Source organism: Zootoca vivipara, chromosome 3, assembly GCF_965207765.1.
Source record: "Zootoca vivipara chromosome 3, rZooViv2.hap1.1, whole genome shotgun sequence".
Lineage (NCBI taxonomy): Eukaryota > Metazoa > Chordata > Lepidosauria > Squamata > Lacertidae > Zootoca > Zootoca vivipara.
Window position 1 is genome coordinate 5,912,170 of NC_142586.1, and position 13,955 is coordinate 5,926,124.

The 13,955-nt window shown below is 44.1% G+C and overlaps 1 protein-coding gene across 1 annotated transcript; it reads right to left on the reverse strand.

Annotated features, from left to right (window-relative positions):
• Positions 1-895: 895 nt before the first annotated feature.
• Positions 896-13,476, reverse strand: SERPINE3 (serpin family E member 3). The gene is made up of 8 exons (XM_035108668.1): positions 13,218-13,476; positions 11,363-11,599; positions 7,507-7,704; positions 6,347-6,545; positions 4,595-4,695; positions 2,749-2,835; positions 1,789-1,872; positions 896-939 (listed from the first exon to the last, which is right to left on the reverse strand). The coding sequence occupies exons 1-8, from the start codon at positions 13,474-13,476 to the stop codon at positions 896-898; spliced, it is 1,209 nt and encodes a 402-aa protein (XP_034964559.1).
• Between the last annotated feature and the right edge of the window lie 479 nt (positions 13,477-13,955).

The window sequence follows — 13,955 nt, forward strand, 5'->3', positions numbered from 1 at the left end:
GCGCCCTGGCGCTGAGGGGCAGAGATCGCTCCTGTGCCCCCGCCCTTGCAGGGCGCAGCATGGCTTCGGTGTGGTTTCACTGTGCAGCGCCCGGCGCCCTGGCACCCCACGCCACCGGGGCTCTACCTAGAGCCGGCCCTGCATTAAATGGCTATACCTGTAAGCAACAGGCATCTTTGAACAGGCACAGCATATGCCACCTGGCAATCCCAGCAGATAGGAGAGGCTTGTTGCTGCCCATCAGCTGTAATCCTATTATGAAAGGCTGCAATTCCTCAAGTACTTGACGAAACTGAGTGGCCACACCTGGCTGACACCAGGGTAGCTTGAGAAAACAAGAATCATAGAATTGTAGAGTTGGAAGGGACCCTGAGGATCATCTAGTCCAGGCATCCCTAAACTTCAGCCCTCCAGATGTTTTGGACTACAATTCCCATCTTCCCCAACCACTGGTCCTGTTAGCTAGGGATCATGGGAGTTGTAGGCCAAAACATCTGGAGGGCTGCAGTTTGGGGGTGCCTGATCTAGTCCGACCCTCCTGCAATGCACCTTGGTTTTATCAGCACTGTGCTCTAACCAACTGGGCTAAGCTGTTGAAAAGCTTCTTGGATCAGACCATGTACTCCAGCATCCTGTTCTCACAGCGGCCAACCAAATGCCTGAGGGAAACCCACAAGCAGGATTCGAACGCAGGAGCCCTAAGGCATTTTTCAGAAGTCTTAAAACTGCTGTAACAGAACAGAACCACCACAGAAATGACAATAAGAATCTCTCTTTATTTACAGCCCTAATTTTCTCACAGCTTTCTCTTGATAGTCACAAGACTTAAAACGTCCTATTAATGCTTTTTAATTTTATGGGAATGCAGATATATGGAAGCATGGATAGGACAAGTTTACTCAGTAGGATTTGTAAGTCTTCCTATAAACAGAATTGAACCTGTAAAAAAAGAAAAAGAAATTATTATTAGTTTCTTCAACTACATTTTATAAATGCTCCTACTGATGCAACTTAAATTACGGTATTTTTATAGAACAGGGTGGGGAGGGGATGTGGAGGTGATTAATGAAATTCAGTCACATTTGGAAACTGGGAATGGGAAAAGATGTTTATTAGCAGCCTTCACTTCTAGACAAAAAATTATATAAGATTACAGTATATTTATATAACTGGGTTAACAAAAGGAATAACAGCTAACCAAGGAACCGTCCTGAGATCTACGGATTAAGGGTGGTCTAAAATTTTTATTAACAACAACAACAATAAAAGGAAGAAAACGGTTTGAATAGGAGATTCTCTTAACCTGCTTTGAAAAGGCAAATGCAATCAATTTATTTGGTAAGGATATATGGGGAGAAAGTGTAGTTCTTCCTAAGGATCAGAATAAATGTGGCTGAAATTGTGTCCTTGAAAGCACCATCCTGGATTTGGAAAACTGATACCAGGAGCCATGTGTGTAAACAGGATTTATTGTGGAGCAGGCTTTATTTGGGGGGTAAGGGCAGAGCCGAGTTGTCTGTGACACAATTGGTCAGTTAATTAAGTATTTTTATTGATTTACTTGATTTAGAGGGGGCAGCTTCCCCCCACCCCGCCTCCCTGGCTACACCCATGCCTGGCACATTGTCTTTGGTGTGGTGATGCTTTCAAGAAAGCAATCCCCAATGTTCATTTTCTTTGGTTTTTTGAACGTTTATGGACTTCCAAGCTATATAGTGTGTTAAAGAAGGCAATAGCATTTTGCTATCAACATAATAACTTCTACGGATAAATTTACTTGATATTTACCTGTTCTGCCTTGCCTAAGGAGAAAATTAAAAGGTCTATCAGCTTTGAAGACAGGAGCCCGGGATCGTTTTAGCAACACCATAGCTGTATGGTTAAAAAAGGGGGAAAAGTATGGAGTGCCAGAAGTCTCACAAGAAGTCAAAATTACCACGCTAGCATTGAAATAAATGTCTGTCCTGATCAGTCGTGGTTGGTGCCACCCCACCCCTCGACCTGTTGAGGTGAACTGCAGGAATGTGGGTGTCATGGCTGATGAAAACCATGCCTCTTCCTGGTTCATATATTTGCAGCCCATATCGTCAAATGCTGGGAATATTCACAAGTTGGATACCCTACTGGCTGGGCCCTTGCACCTATGTAGATCCTTGTCTGTTATTTCCCGTGGTAAGTTGGAAACCTCTCATGGAGGTATGCTTTCTGATGTAGCCAATTTCATCCTCTGAAGGGAGGGAGGCTTGAGAAGACGAGCTTTCTTGCTTGTGAAATGGACCACACCAGAAATGGTTTGCCAATATCAGCCTAGGTAACAGGGTGGCTTTTTTGTTCTTATCCTCACATACAAGCTTTTGCATAGGTTTTTAGGAGATGGGCAGCAGGCCGAAGAACATGCATGTTTGTTATCAAGCTACGCACTTTTGTGCAGTTGCCCTAAGCCCATCCCACCTTTGCACTATTCTACTTGACAAATAACTCTTTGGCAATGAACTCATGCTGAACCCACTAATCATCGGATGTGGAGTTTGGACTGTAGTTTGAATTGGGTAAGTTCCTCCCTATACTGCTTGCAAGCATTATGGACATAACATCTCAGAACCTTCTACTGGCAAACTGCATGCCTGGAGGAATTACCGGTAGTTCTGTGGGACTGAAGGGCAACGGGTTTAGGAATGGAATAAATGTAAATCATCAGCCTATGTTGGTTATCAAGGCTATTGCAAGAACCATCTCCACCTGGTTTACCTGTAGTGCCTGAGGCCTTTGTTCCATCTTCCGTCACTTCAATCCTTGCTCTGTGGGTGGCTTCTGAGATATAAAGATGTTCTTCTTCTAGCAAAGAAAACCATTACGAGTCATTCAAGTTGTCAACCCAAAGCCAATACAAAGCTTACTTTCATCTCAATACTGGAAATCTTATTTGTCTAGTACAGCTGAATGGTGCAAGATTCAGAACACAGGGAAAGATGGAACTGATTTGCAGGATGTAATGTGGCTGCCAACCTGAATGGTTTAAAAGGGACTAGACAAATTGATGGGAAATAAGGCCTTCAGTGGCTACTAAAATTTTATTTATTAAAAATATGTATATACTGCTGTATCTGAAAGTGGTTTAAAGCAATATAAAAACATGGAGCCCAATGATAAAGTCATAAAAAGTTAAAAGCAAAAAGAAATTAAAAACCGACCCAGTAGAACATTGTGAGGGATGTAGTTTTAATTGCCTACATATCATATGCCTGGTAGAGCAGAAAAGTTTTCAGCATGCTGTGACGAATTGACACAGTTTTGAAATGTTTATTCCTACCTGGCTGGAAAAGAGTTAATCCACCTCCAGCCTGACTGACATAACATTCTGATGGGGGCGGGACTGTTCCCAGTTTAAAAGGAGGGAGTGTCGGTTTGGTCAGTTAGGGAGAGGGGGAGGGAGTGGTGTGATGTGTAGAAAGTGGAGAGGTCAGGAGAGTGGGAATGTAGATGTGGTTTAGGAGAGCTTGAGGTTAAATGTTTGACAGAGTTATTGTACAAATGAAACACAGCTGATAAACACATTAAACGATAAAGACACTACTATGTTTTAAGATAATAAAATTTCATCTGTTTTTTGCCAAGAAGAATCGTCTTTATTGTTCCAGCGGGGTATCAGAACTCACAGCAGTGGTGGCTCAATAGAGGACAAAATTTACCTCAGGAATAGAGGCGACAGTTTGTGTCTTAGAGTTACACTGAGGAGGCTTAGGGGGATAACCTGGGTGCTACGAAGTTGCCAGAGTGGAAAGGGCAAACTTTTGCAGTGGGGAATCAAACTGAGGGAGACCCTTTACTGTAGGCAAGAGGTTATTCCGTCCAACAGCCTAGAGTTTCTCAAGATACCAGGCCACATAAGCTGGAAGACACTCTTTACTAAGAAACCCACAAGTAAAAAGGGGTTTATTTTAAGGCGGCAGGAAAAGAGGGTGGGTGGTTTCACCCCTGGATTCCTGTGTCGCATTTTAGTAGTAGAGAGTGGAACATTTCGTCACACATGCTTTTTAAAAACTGGCACAGAAAGCGTGTTCCACAGGATTGGGCCAATGGCACTAAAGACTTGGTTTCTTCTCGTTGTAAAATGAACATTGCCAACTCGGCGAACGACCAAAGGCCCTCCTGCAGATGATCTCCGTGGTTCTATTACCTCCAGGTGGAATAGCAAAATGCTTCTGAATTGCTGGGGATATTGAGAGGGAGAGGACTGGTTGTGGGCTCCCCATAGGCATCTGGGAGGCCACGCTTGGAACAGAACGCTGAGTGAGATGGGCTTTGGGGCTGATTCAGCAAGGCTCCCTCCGCTTGCTGGACAAGCCAAGAGGAAACAAGCAGGTAGTGGCGTTTACCCTGGTTGTCTGAACTAGAGTGAAAGGGGGCAACTAGCTGGAAAGGAGGTGCTCTGGTTAGGAGGTCCTCTGCTGGGATGTGGGTCCTCAGGAGATGCCCAACCCTGCGGACCCTTGACTTTGGTTTTTCCAGTTCGAAAGACCTGTTGCCCTGAATCGCTGCCACAAAATGGACAAGGGGATACAATCCACTAACAACATCCACGTGTGAGACTTACCTGAAATCCCTTTAAAATTGGCCATAGTTGGATCAAACATGTCTGTAATTCCTAATGTAGGCAAAACCATTTTCAGGTCCAAGTGGTTTTCAATTCTGAACCTGAAATGGTGATGGGTGGACATTTAGACATGCAAACTGCCCCTTTCTTTGTTTTGCTCTTTATTGTAACCCACCTGTTTACAGGAATAAAGCCATGGCAATTTATGTGACCCTGGGTTGAGACTCCTGTTCTTCAGGGAACGAGGGCTCAAAATCAGAAGGAGAATTGCACCCAGGGACAAAATCAGAAGCACTCCCACAACACTAAGCCACACTGGTGGTCACTGCATCTCTTTTCCGTCCTCACTCACAGATTTTGATGCTGTAGGCTACTCCTTTAATTTGTATGCATTTTCTCAAAAGACCAATTTCACCCCAGCAGTTTATCATAGCCATCAGTTGAGAAATACAATATTTCTTTATTCAGTGAAACAAAACAATAACAGAAAAACAAAGCAATGTAATATTATGATGGAACCATAAGATGTGCTAGCGAAGTGCCACCCAGAATGGGATTTCATCATGTATGCAAGAGGATGCAGGCATGAAGCTATCCAGTTACTATCCAGTTACTTTCTGGCAAGGCTCCTATGGATCATTTGTATTCTGAGTTGGCTTCTATAATGTGGAAATTACATGCATTATGACTACAGTCATACCTCATGTCGCGTCCACTGTGGGTTGCATCTTTTCAAGATAAGAACGCGGCAAACCCGGAAGTGTTTACTTCCAGGTTTCGCCACATGCGCAGAAGCGTTCTGCGCACTTCAAGCATGGGCAGAAGCACGCTATTGTGCTTTCCCACATGCGCAAAAGCGCCGCTCTAGTTACGGACTTTTCGGGGTGCGAACGGCACCCCGGAATGGATCGAGTCCGTAAGTAGAGGTACCACTGTACTACCAATGTTGCTGAGTCCGTAACTAGAGGTACCACTGTACTACCAATGTTGCTGAGGTAAAATGACATTTAGTCTGCACAGCTTATTTATTTGTCTCAACTCTGAGAATGCAAAAGCATTTCATCTGCCAGTTTTCTAAACTGGTTCCTAACCTAAAACCCAACTTACAAGTCTGCTAAATGGTTTGAAACTAAAGGAGCCATTAGGAAAGCCTTAGAGAGTCTGATTTATGTGCCTCACACTTCTACTCTTTTCCCCTCTCCTCTCATCCCAACTGACTCTCATAAAAGCTAGTTTTCTCCTCCTCTGTTTTTTTTACAATTCCAACCACCCCAACTTTATTCACCATTTCCTGTTCATAATAATGTTGCCTACGCCTACAGTTGTGTTCACGCATACCCACACCTCCCCTCTCCACAACCAAATACAGTGGTACCTCGGTTTACAAACACAACTGGTTCCGGAAGTCTGTATTTAACCTGAAGCGTACTTAACCTGAAGCGAGCTTTCCCATTGAAAGTAATGGAAAGTGGATTAATCTGTTCCAGACAGGTCCATGGAGTACTCAACCTGAAGTGTACTTAACCCGAGGTATGAGTGTAATTGGTTCCGGAAGTCCATACTTAACTTGAAGCGTACTTAACCTGAAGCGAACTTTTCCATTGAAAGTAATGGAAAGTGGATTAATCCGTTCCAGACAGGTCCATGAAGTACTTAAACTGAAAATACTCAAACTGAGGCGTACTTAAACTGAGGTATGACTGTATAATGATCCAAAAAGGCCAGGCAAAGGTGTGTACATCTAACCTTTACCTGGGGAGAAATAGGTCCATCTTTGTTCTTCTCAAGCTGTTGGACCACAGTGGGAAGTTTTGGGCTGAGAGGTATCTCTCGGTCTCAGCTAGAGATGTTCTCCTGTCAGATGGAAGCACCACAAACATACTGACTGCCTCCCCCAGGTAGGGCAACTCAACCACACTGATCCGTTCCAGAGAGTCCAGTAGGAATTCACCTGTGTTTTGGAAAACAAATGTGTGTTTAGGACTCTTCAAGTCACTCAGCGGTTAAGATTAATCGGAAAGCACTTTTGTAGTAATGACAGCAACAAAAAAAAGACAACATTAGCATTTCCATGCCTGCATTCTGCTTTTGTAGCTGCTTCTCTGCCGTTTTGGCTTTTTCAAAGGTCTGCTGGCAATGCAAAGTAATAGGATTCTGAGTTTCAGAATATCACTACAAGGTCATGAAGCCAATTCAAGGTGAAGGCAATGCACAACTCATACAGTTGAGTGGCAAGCATAGCAGATGTTTTGAGAAACAGGCAGCTCTTGTTTACTCTGAGAGTGACAGCTCTTTCCCCGAAAGGTAGAAGTGGTTGCTCCCAGAGTAAGTGAGGCTTCGTTATTTCCCTAAAAGCTCAGTGTTACAACCACAAGCCAGACCAAGGAAAGGGAAATATGTGGAGTGAGGTTTTCTCTTGTCTCTCTCCTTTAACTCAAACTACAAAGTTTCCAATGAAGCATCACAATGACACACGCAAGATAATAACTATGCAACATATCCATCATTTGCATCCATTTGCACCTCTCCTCGGATGTCAGTATAAAATCTTTTGGCTGTCAAACAGGCCTGATTTTTAAGGCTCTGGGTCCATTAGATCTCAATAAGCAAAAACACACACCTCTGCAGCTGCAGAGGAAACGGGCAGAGGAGCACAACTTTCACCATTGTTTTCTCCTTCCTTGGAGGTTTTTAAGCAGAGGCAGGCTGGATGGCCACCTGTCCTGGATGCTTTAGCTGAGATTCCTGCATTGCAGGGGGTTGAACTAGATGACCCTTGGGGTCCTTTCCAATGCTACAATTCTACGATTCTATGATACTCTGTATGCACTGCAGATTGCTTCAGCCGAGAAACTGCATGTGGACAGCATTGTGCAGTCTGTGTGGTTTGTATCCATCCCCAATATAACTACCATAGTTGACTTCTGCGCTGAGATACATAGTAGGCACTTTCAGGATGAGGCCCTCTGTAGTTGTAAAGGACAAGATCTGAGTGTCTGTGAAGGTGAATTTCCTTTGCCAAGTGCTTTTGAAGGACATCACGCTCACCACAGCTATCTGGTTAAGCGGGGAATCAAGAGTTTCCAAGGATAGGTAACCTGTTTCTCCATCTGCAAAGGAAAAGAGAGAACAGGCATTCAGGCTAATCCTGTAGCAAAGGTCACATTATTGATCACTTGTATTTGAAAATGACCCCTTCATGGATCAGGGGCTTGAATAACTCAGAGAAGCTATGAGCTATGCCATGCAGGGCCACCCAAGATGGACAGGTCATAGTGGAGAGTTTTGACTAAACGTGATCCACCTGGAGAAGGAACTGGCAAGCCACTCCAGTATCCCTGCCAAGAAAACTCTATGGACAAAGACAACAGGCATATAAAAGTTATGACGCTGGAAGATGAGCCCCTCAGGTCGGAAGGCGTCCAACATGCTACTGAGGAAGAGCGGAGGACAAGTACAAGTAGATTCAGAGCTGATGAAGCGGCTGGGCCAAAGCCGAAAGGACGCTCAGTTGCGGATATGCCTGGAAGCGAAAGGAAAGTCCGATGCTGTAAAGAAAAATATTGCATAGGAACCTGGAATGTAAGAACCATGAATAGAGGTAAGCTGGATGTGGTCAAAAATGAGATGACAAGAATAAATATCGACATCCTGGGCATCAGTGAACTAAAATGGAAGGGAATGGGTGAATTCAGTTCGGGTGACTATCATATCTACTACTGTGGGCAAGAATCCTGTAGAAGAAATGGAGTGGCCCTCATAGTCAACAAAAGAGTGGCAAAAGCTGTAATGGGATGCAATCTCAAAAATGACAGAATGATCTCGATACGAATCCAAGGCAGACCTTTTAACATCACAGTAATCCAAGTTTATGCACCAACTACCGGTGCTGAAGAAAGTGAAATTGACCAATTCTATGAAGACCTACAACACCTTCTAGAAATGACACCAAAGAAGGATGTTCTTCTCATTACAGGGGATTGGAATGCTAAAGTAGGGAATCAAGAGATAAAAGGAACAACTGGCAAGTTTGGCCTTGGAGTTCAAAATGAAGCAGGGCAAAGGCTAATAGAGTTCTGTCAAGAGAACAAGCTGGTCATCACAAACACTCTCTTCCAACAACACAAGAGACGACTCTACACATGGATATCACCAAATGGGCAGCATCGAAATCAGATTGATTATATTCTCTGCAGCCAAAGATGGAGAAGCTCTATACAGTCAGCAAAAACAAGACCTGGAGCTGACTGTAACTCAGATCATCAGCTTCTTATAGCAAAATTCCAGCTTAAACTGAAGAAAGTAGGAAAAACCACTGGGCCAGTAAGATACAATCTGAATCAAATCCCTTATGAATGCACAGTGGAAATGAGGAACAGGTTTAAGGATTTAGATTTGGTGGACAGAGTGCCTGAAGAACTATGGATGGAGGCTCGTAACATTATACAGGAGGCAGCAACGAAAACCATCCCAAGGAAAAGGAAATGCAAGAAGGCAAAATGGCTGTCCAACGAGGCCTTACGAATAGCGGAGAAGAGAAGGCAAGCAAAATGCAAGGGAGATAGGGAAAGATACAGGAAACTGAATGCAGATTTCCAAAAAACAGCAAGGAGAGATAAGAGGGTCTTCTTAAATGAGCAATGCAAAGAAATAGAGGAAAACAATAGAATGGGGAAAACCAGAGATCTGTTCAAGAAAATTGGAGATATGAAAGGAACATTTCGTACAAAGATTACCATAATCAAGAACAAAAGTGGTAAGGACCTAACAGAAGCAGAAGACATCAAGAAGAGGTGGCAAGAATACACAGAGGAATTATACCAGAAAGATATGGAGGTCTCGTACACCCCAGGTAGTGTGGTTGCTGACCTTGAGCCAGACATCTTGGAGAGTGAAGTCAAATGGGCCTTAGAAAGCACTGCTAATAACAAAGCCAGTGGAAGTGATGATATTCCAGCTGAACTATTTAAAATTTTAAAAGATGATGCTGTTAAGGTGCTACACCCAATATGCCAGCAAGTTTGGAAAACTCAGCAATGGCCAGAGGATTGGAGAAGATCAGTCTACATCCCAATTCCAAAGAAGGGCAGTGCCAAAGAATGCTCCAACTACCGCACAATTGCGCTCATTTCACACGCTAGCAAGGTTATGCTTAAAATTCTACAAGGCAGGCTTAGGCAGTATGTGGACCGAGAACTCCCAGAAGTGCAAGCTGGATTTCGAAAGGGCAGAGGAACCAGAGACCAAATAGCAAACATGCGCTGGATTATGGAGAAAGCTAGAGAGTTCCAGAAAAACGTCTACTTCTGCTTCATTGACTATGCAAAAGCCTTTGACTGTGTCGACCACAGCAAACTATGGCAAGTTCTTAAAGAAATGGGAGTGCCTGATCACCTCATCTGTCTCCTGAGAAATCTCTATGTGGGACAAGAAGCTACAGTTAGAACTGGATATGGAACAACTGATTGGTTCAAAATTGGGAAAGGAGTACGACAAGGTTGTATATTGTCTCCCTGCTTATTTAACTTATATGCAGAATTCATCATGCGAAAGGCTGGACTAGATGAATCCCAAGCAGGAATTAAGATTGCCGGAAGAAATATCAACAACCTCAGATATGCAGATGACACAACCTTGATGGCAGAAAGTGAGGAGGAATTAAAGAACCTTTTAATGAGGGTGAAAGAGGAGAGCACAAAATATGGTCTGAAGCTCAACATCAAAAAAACCAAGATCATGGCCACTGGTCCCATCACCTCCTGGCAAATAGAAGGGGAAGAAATGGAGGCAGTGAGAGATTTTACTTTCTTGGGCTCCTTGATCACTGCAGATGGTGACAGCAGTCACGAAATTAAAAGACGCCTGCTTCTTGGGAGAAAAGCAATGACAAACCTAGACAGCATCTTAAAAAGCAGAGACATCACCTTGCCGACAAAGGTCCGTATAGTTAAAGCTATGGTTTTCCCAGTAGTGATGTATGGAAGTGAGAGCTGGACCATAAAGAAGGCTGATCGCCGAAGAATTGATGCTTTTGAATTATGGTGCTGGAGGAGACTCTTGAGAGTCCCATGGACTTCTAGAAGATCAAACCTATCAATTCTTAAGGAAATCAGCCCTGAGTGCTCCCTGGAAGGACAGATCGTGAAGCTGAGGCTCCAATACTTTGGCCACCTCATGAGAAGAGAAGAATCCTTGGAAAAGACCCTGATGTTGGGAAAGATTGAGGGCACTAGGAGAAGGGGACGACAGAGGACAAGATGGTTGGACAGTGTTCTCGAAGCTACGAACATGAGTTTGACCAAACTACGGGAGGCAGTGCAAGACAGGAGTGCCTGGCGTGCTATGGTCCATGGGGTCACGAAGAGTCGGACACGACTAAACGACTAAACAACAACAACAACAACAACATTTGAAAATGATATTCAGAAATAGACGTGCTTTCCTGTTTGGTTGTAGTCTATTCAAATAGAGTTGGGGACATACAGGTGGGAGAGAATCCTGCCTAAAATCATGGAAACGTGCCGCCGACCAGTGAAGACAATACTGAGCTAGATGGACCAGTGGTCTGACTCGGTAAAGGCAGCTTCTCATATTCCTACCATGATAGCAGCTGTTACCTTTTCTTGCAATGTCTCCCCATGTGCTTCTTATCAAGCTGGGTTCCAGACTGAAGGTGCCCTGCAGTCTGCTTAGCTGACATCTCAAAGTCCTGGTGCTAAAGTTCTGCACTTAAAAACTGCATTTAAATAACTGCCATTGTCACTTTACCTCCAGTGCTTGTGGCAAACCATTCATTTATCTGAGCTGTGGTCCTGTTAGGCTCACTGAAGTTAGCCTGGTGTACTGTGTTGTTTGCCCAGAGTGTGGCATGCTGAACAAACGGCGGCAAAAGATGCGTTCCGGCTTGAACAAAGAGGGCACAGGCCAGCTGTGCTACGACAGGGCTTTGGCTCGAGTTGGTCACTTCTCTGTACACAGTGCGCAGGAAGTCTTGTACGTCCTGATCTAAGAACAAAATAATTTGTTATCAATCTCTTAGACAATGGACAAATAGTGGGATGAAAAATGCTCTTAACTGTCAGCCCCGTGATCTTTAGATGACCATTTAAGGGATTGAGGCAGTGTTCCTCCAAACCAGTGCCTTATTTCTAAAATAAATAAATAAATGTTTAGGGGTACTCTCATTTTGACTCAAGAAAACCACCATTTTATAGTTCAAATTGGGAAAAATCAATACAGTAAATGGACAAAAGTATGAAGATTCACAAAATGTTTAGGGGTATGCCTCCCCCTGCATCCCCCCCCCAGAAAAAAGCACTGCTCCTAACAATCTATTGCATCCTTCAGACCTCCTGCTCATGGGCATAGCCAGGATTTTTTGTTGGGGGGGCAGGATTTATGTTGGAGGGGGCAAAACTAAACTATCTGTAGTGCGATTGGTCAGTTAGATAAGTATTTTTATTTATTTACTTGATTTAGGGGGGCACCTACCCCCCTGCTCTCCCGGCTACACCCATGATTACCCGGTAGTTCTTACTTGTTTACCGTGCCTTATAAGCTTACCGGTAGTTACTATTGCACACATTCATAAATTTTTGTAGATTAATACAATCCATATTTATGAATGGCCAATTTATAACCATAAGGCTAAAATAGAAAAGGGGGGGGGGAGCAAATAAGGGGCTGTGATAGAATGAATGACCACTGACTGAAAACGGATTTACTAAGGGTGAAATCCAAACTGCACTTACCTGGGAGTAAGAGCCACTGCATTCAACAGGACTTGCTTCTGAATGGACATATATAGGATTGTGCTGGATGCTACCACAATATTAGTGGTAATAATTATTCTGAGATTATTCTCTTCGTTTTACATTCATTTTACATTCTTGCCATGTAATTACTTCTTTGCCCATTTACTTGGGAGTAAGCCCCATGGAACAAACTAGGACTTAGTTCTGAGTAGACATCATTAAGTTTATACTGTCAAGTCACTTTTCCAATAAATTGTCCATAGCAGGTGAGACAGTTAAATCAAAAGCCCCCTCCCCTGTTGATACGAATCCACAATCCTGTACCGACTTATTTGGGAGTAACCCAAGTTGAAGTCAACAGGGCTTACTTCTGAGTAGGCATGAATAGGATTGTGCTGTAATCTAGCCACGCTTTCATAAATCAATGGGACTTAATGATTTCAACAGAGCCAAAGTGTGGGTAACTTTCAGCACACACCCATACATGGCTCCATGTGCATTCATAGAATTGTGGAGTTATAGCCCTAAGGGTCATCTAGTCCAACCCCTGAGGCAGAGTCTTTCCTTAATGAATTCTGGGCACTGCAGTTTGTTAAGGGTTGCTAGGACTGGCAACTCTGTGAGGAGTAAACTACAGTGCCCAGAATCCATTGAGGGAAGAATGTACTTTAAAGGTGTAGCATGCACATGTAAAGCCCATTGAAGAGAAGAGAATGCCATGAAAGGGGGTTAACTCAGAAGTAAGTCCCCTTGTATGACTTGCTTTTGTTTTTATGTCCTTCCCCCCAGGACAGTCCAAGCAGTAAGGTGAAGTTCATGACAGCAGCCAGTGCATTACCAAAAAGCTGTTTCTTAGAAGGTTGCCTTACCATGAGTGCTGTATCCCAGAGCATGCTGCAGTTGGGCAAATGTCCTCCCTTGAGCCCCAAACTGCAGAAGCCCCAAAGAAAGAGACACGCTCACTGGGGAAATGGCGAGGTTGGTTCCGTGGTTGAGCTCTGCCCAGCGTTGGTAGAGAGTGAGGGCAAACTCCGTGTTCAGGTTCTGTGGTTCATGGTTGTGCTCGCAGCCTCCGACGTCCGAGGAACCAAGCGACAGAAGGAGGGTTGTGATGGGAAAGGACAGCATGAAGGCAGATCTGCCGGAAGATGGCCTCAACTCTGCATAGCAACCAGCAATGGGGGAAGTCAGTCACCAACAGAAATGACAATCGAACCAAATACGAACACAGCGTTGTGAATATCCCACCAAAGTTACTAGCCTGCAAAAAGTCTTACTAGCCCTTCAGGGGCCGACAGTGGAAAGGTGGAGAGCTGTGTTTCTATGCTGGTTGGAATGGAGGAAGCATCCTTCCTCTCTCAGCCCACTTGAGAAGGGGCATGTTCTCCATCCCTTCTCCATCAGTCCATTCATTCGCCTGTATGGAATTTCTGGTTGCCTGTGAGTACCAGGCTAAAAAGGTAAAGGTAAAGGACCCCTGGGGTTGCGGCGCTCATCTCACTTTATTGGCCGAGGGAGCCAGCGTTTGTCCGCAGACAGTTTTTTTGGGTCATGTGGCCAGCATGACTAAGCCGCTTCTGGCGAAACCAGAGCAGCGCATGGAAACA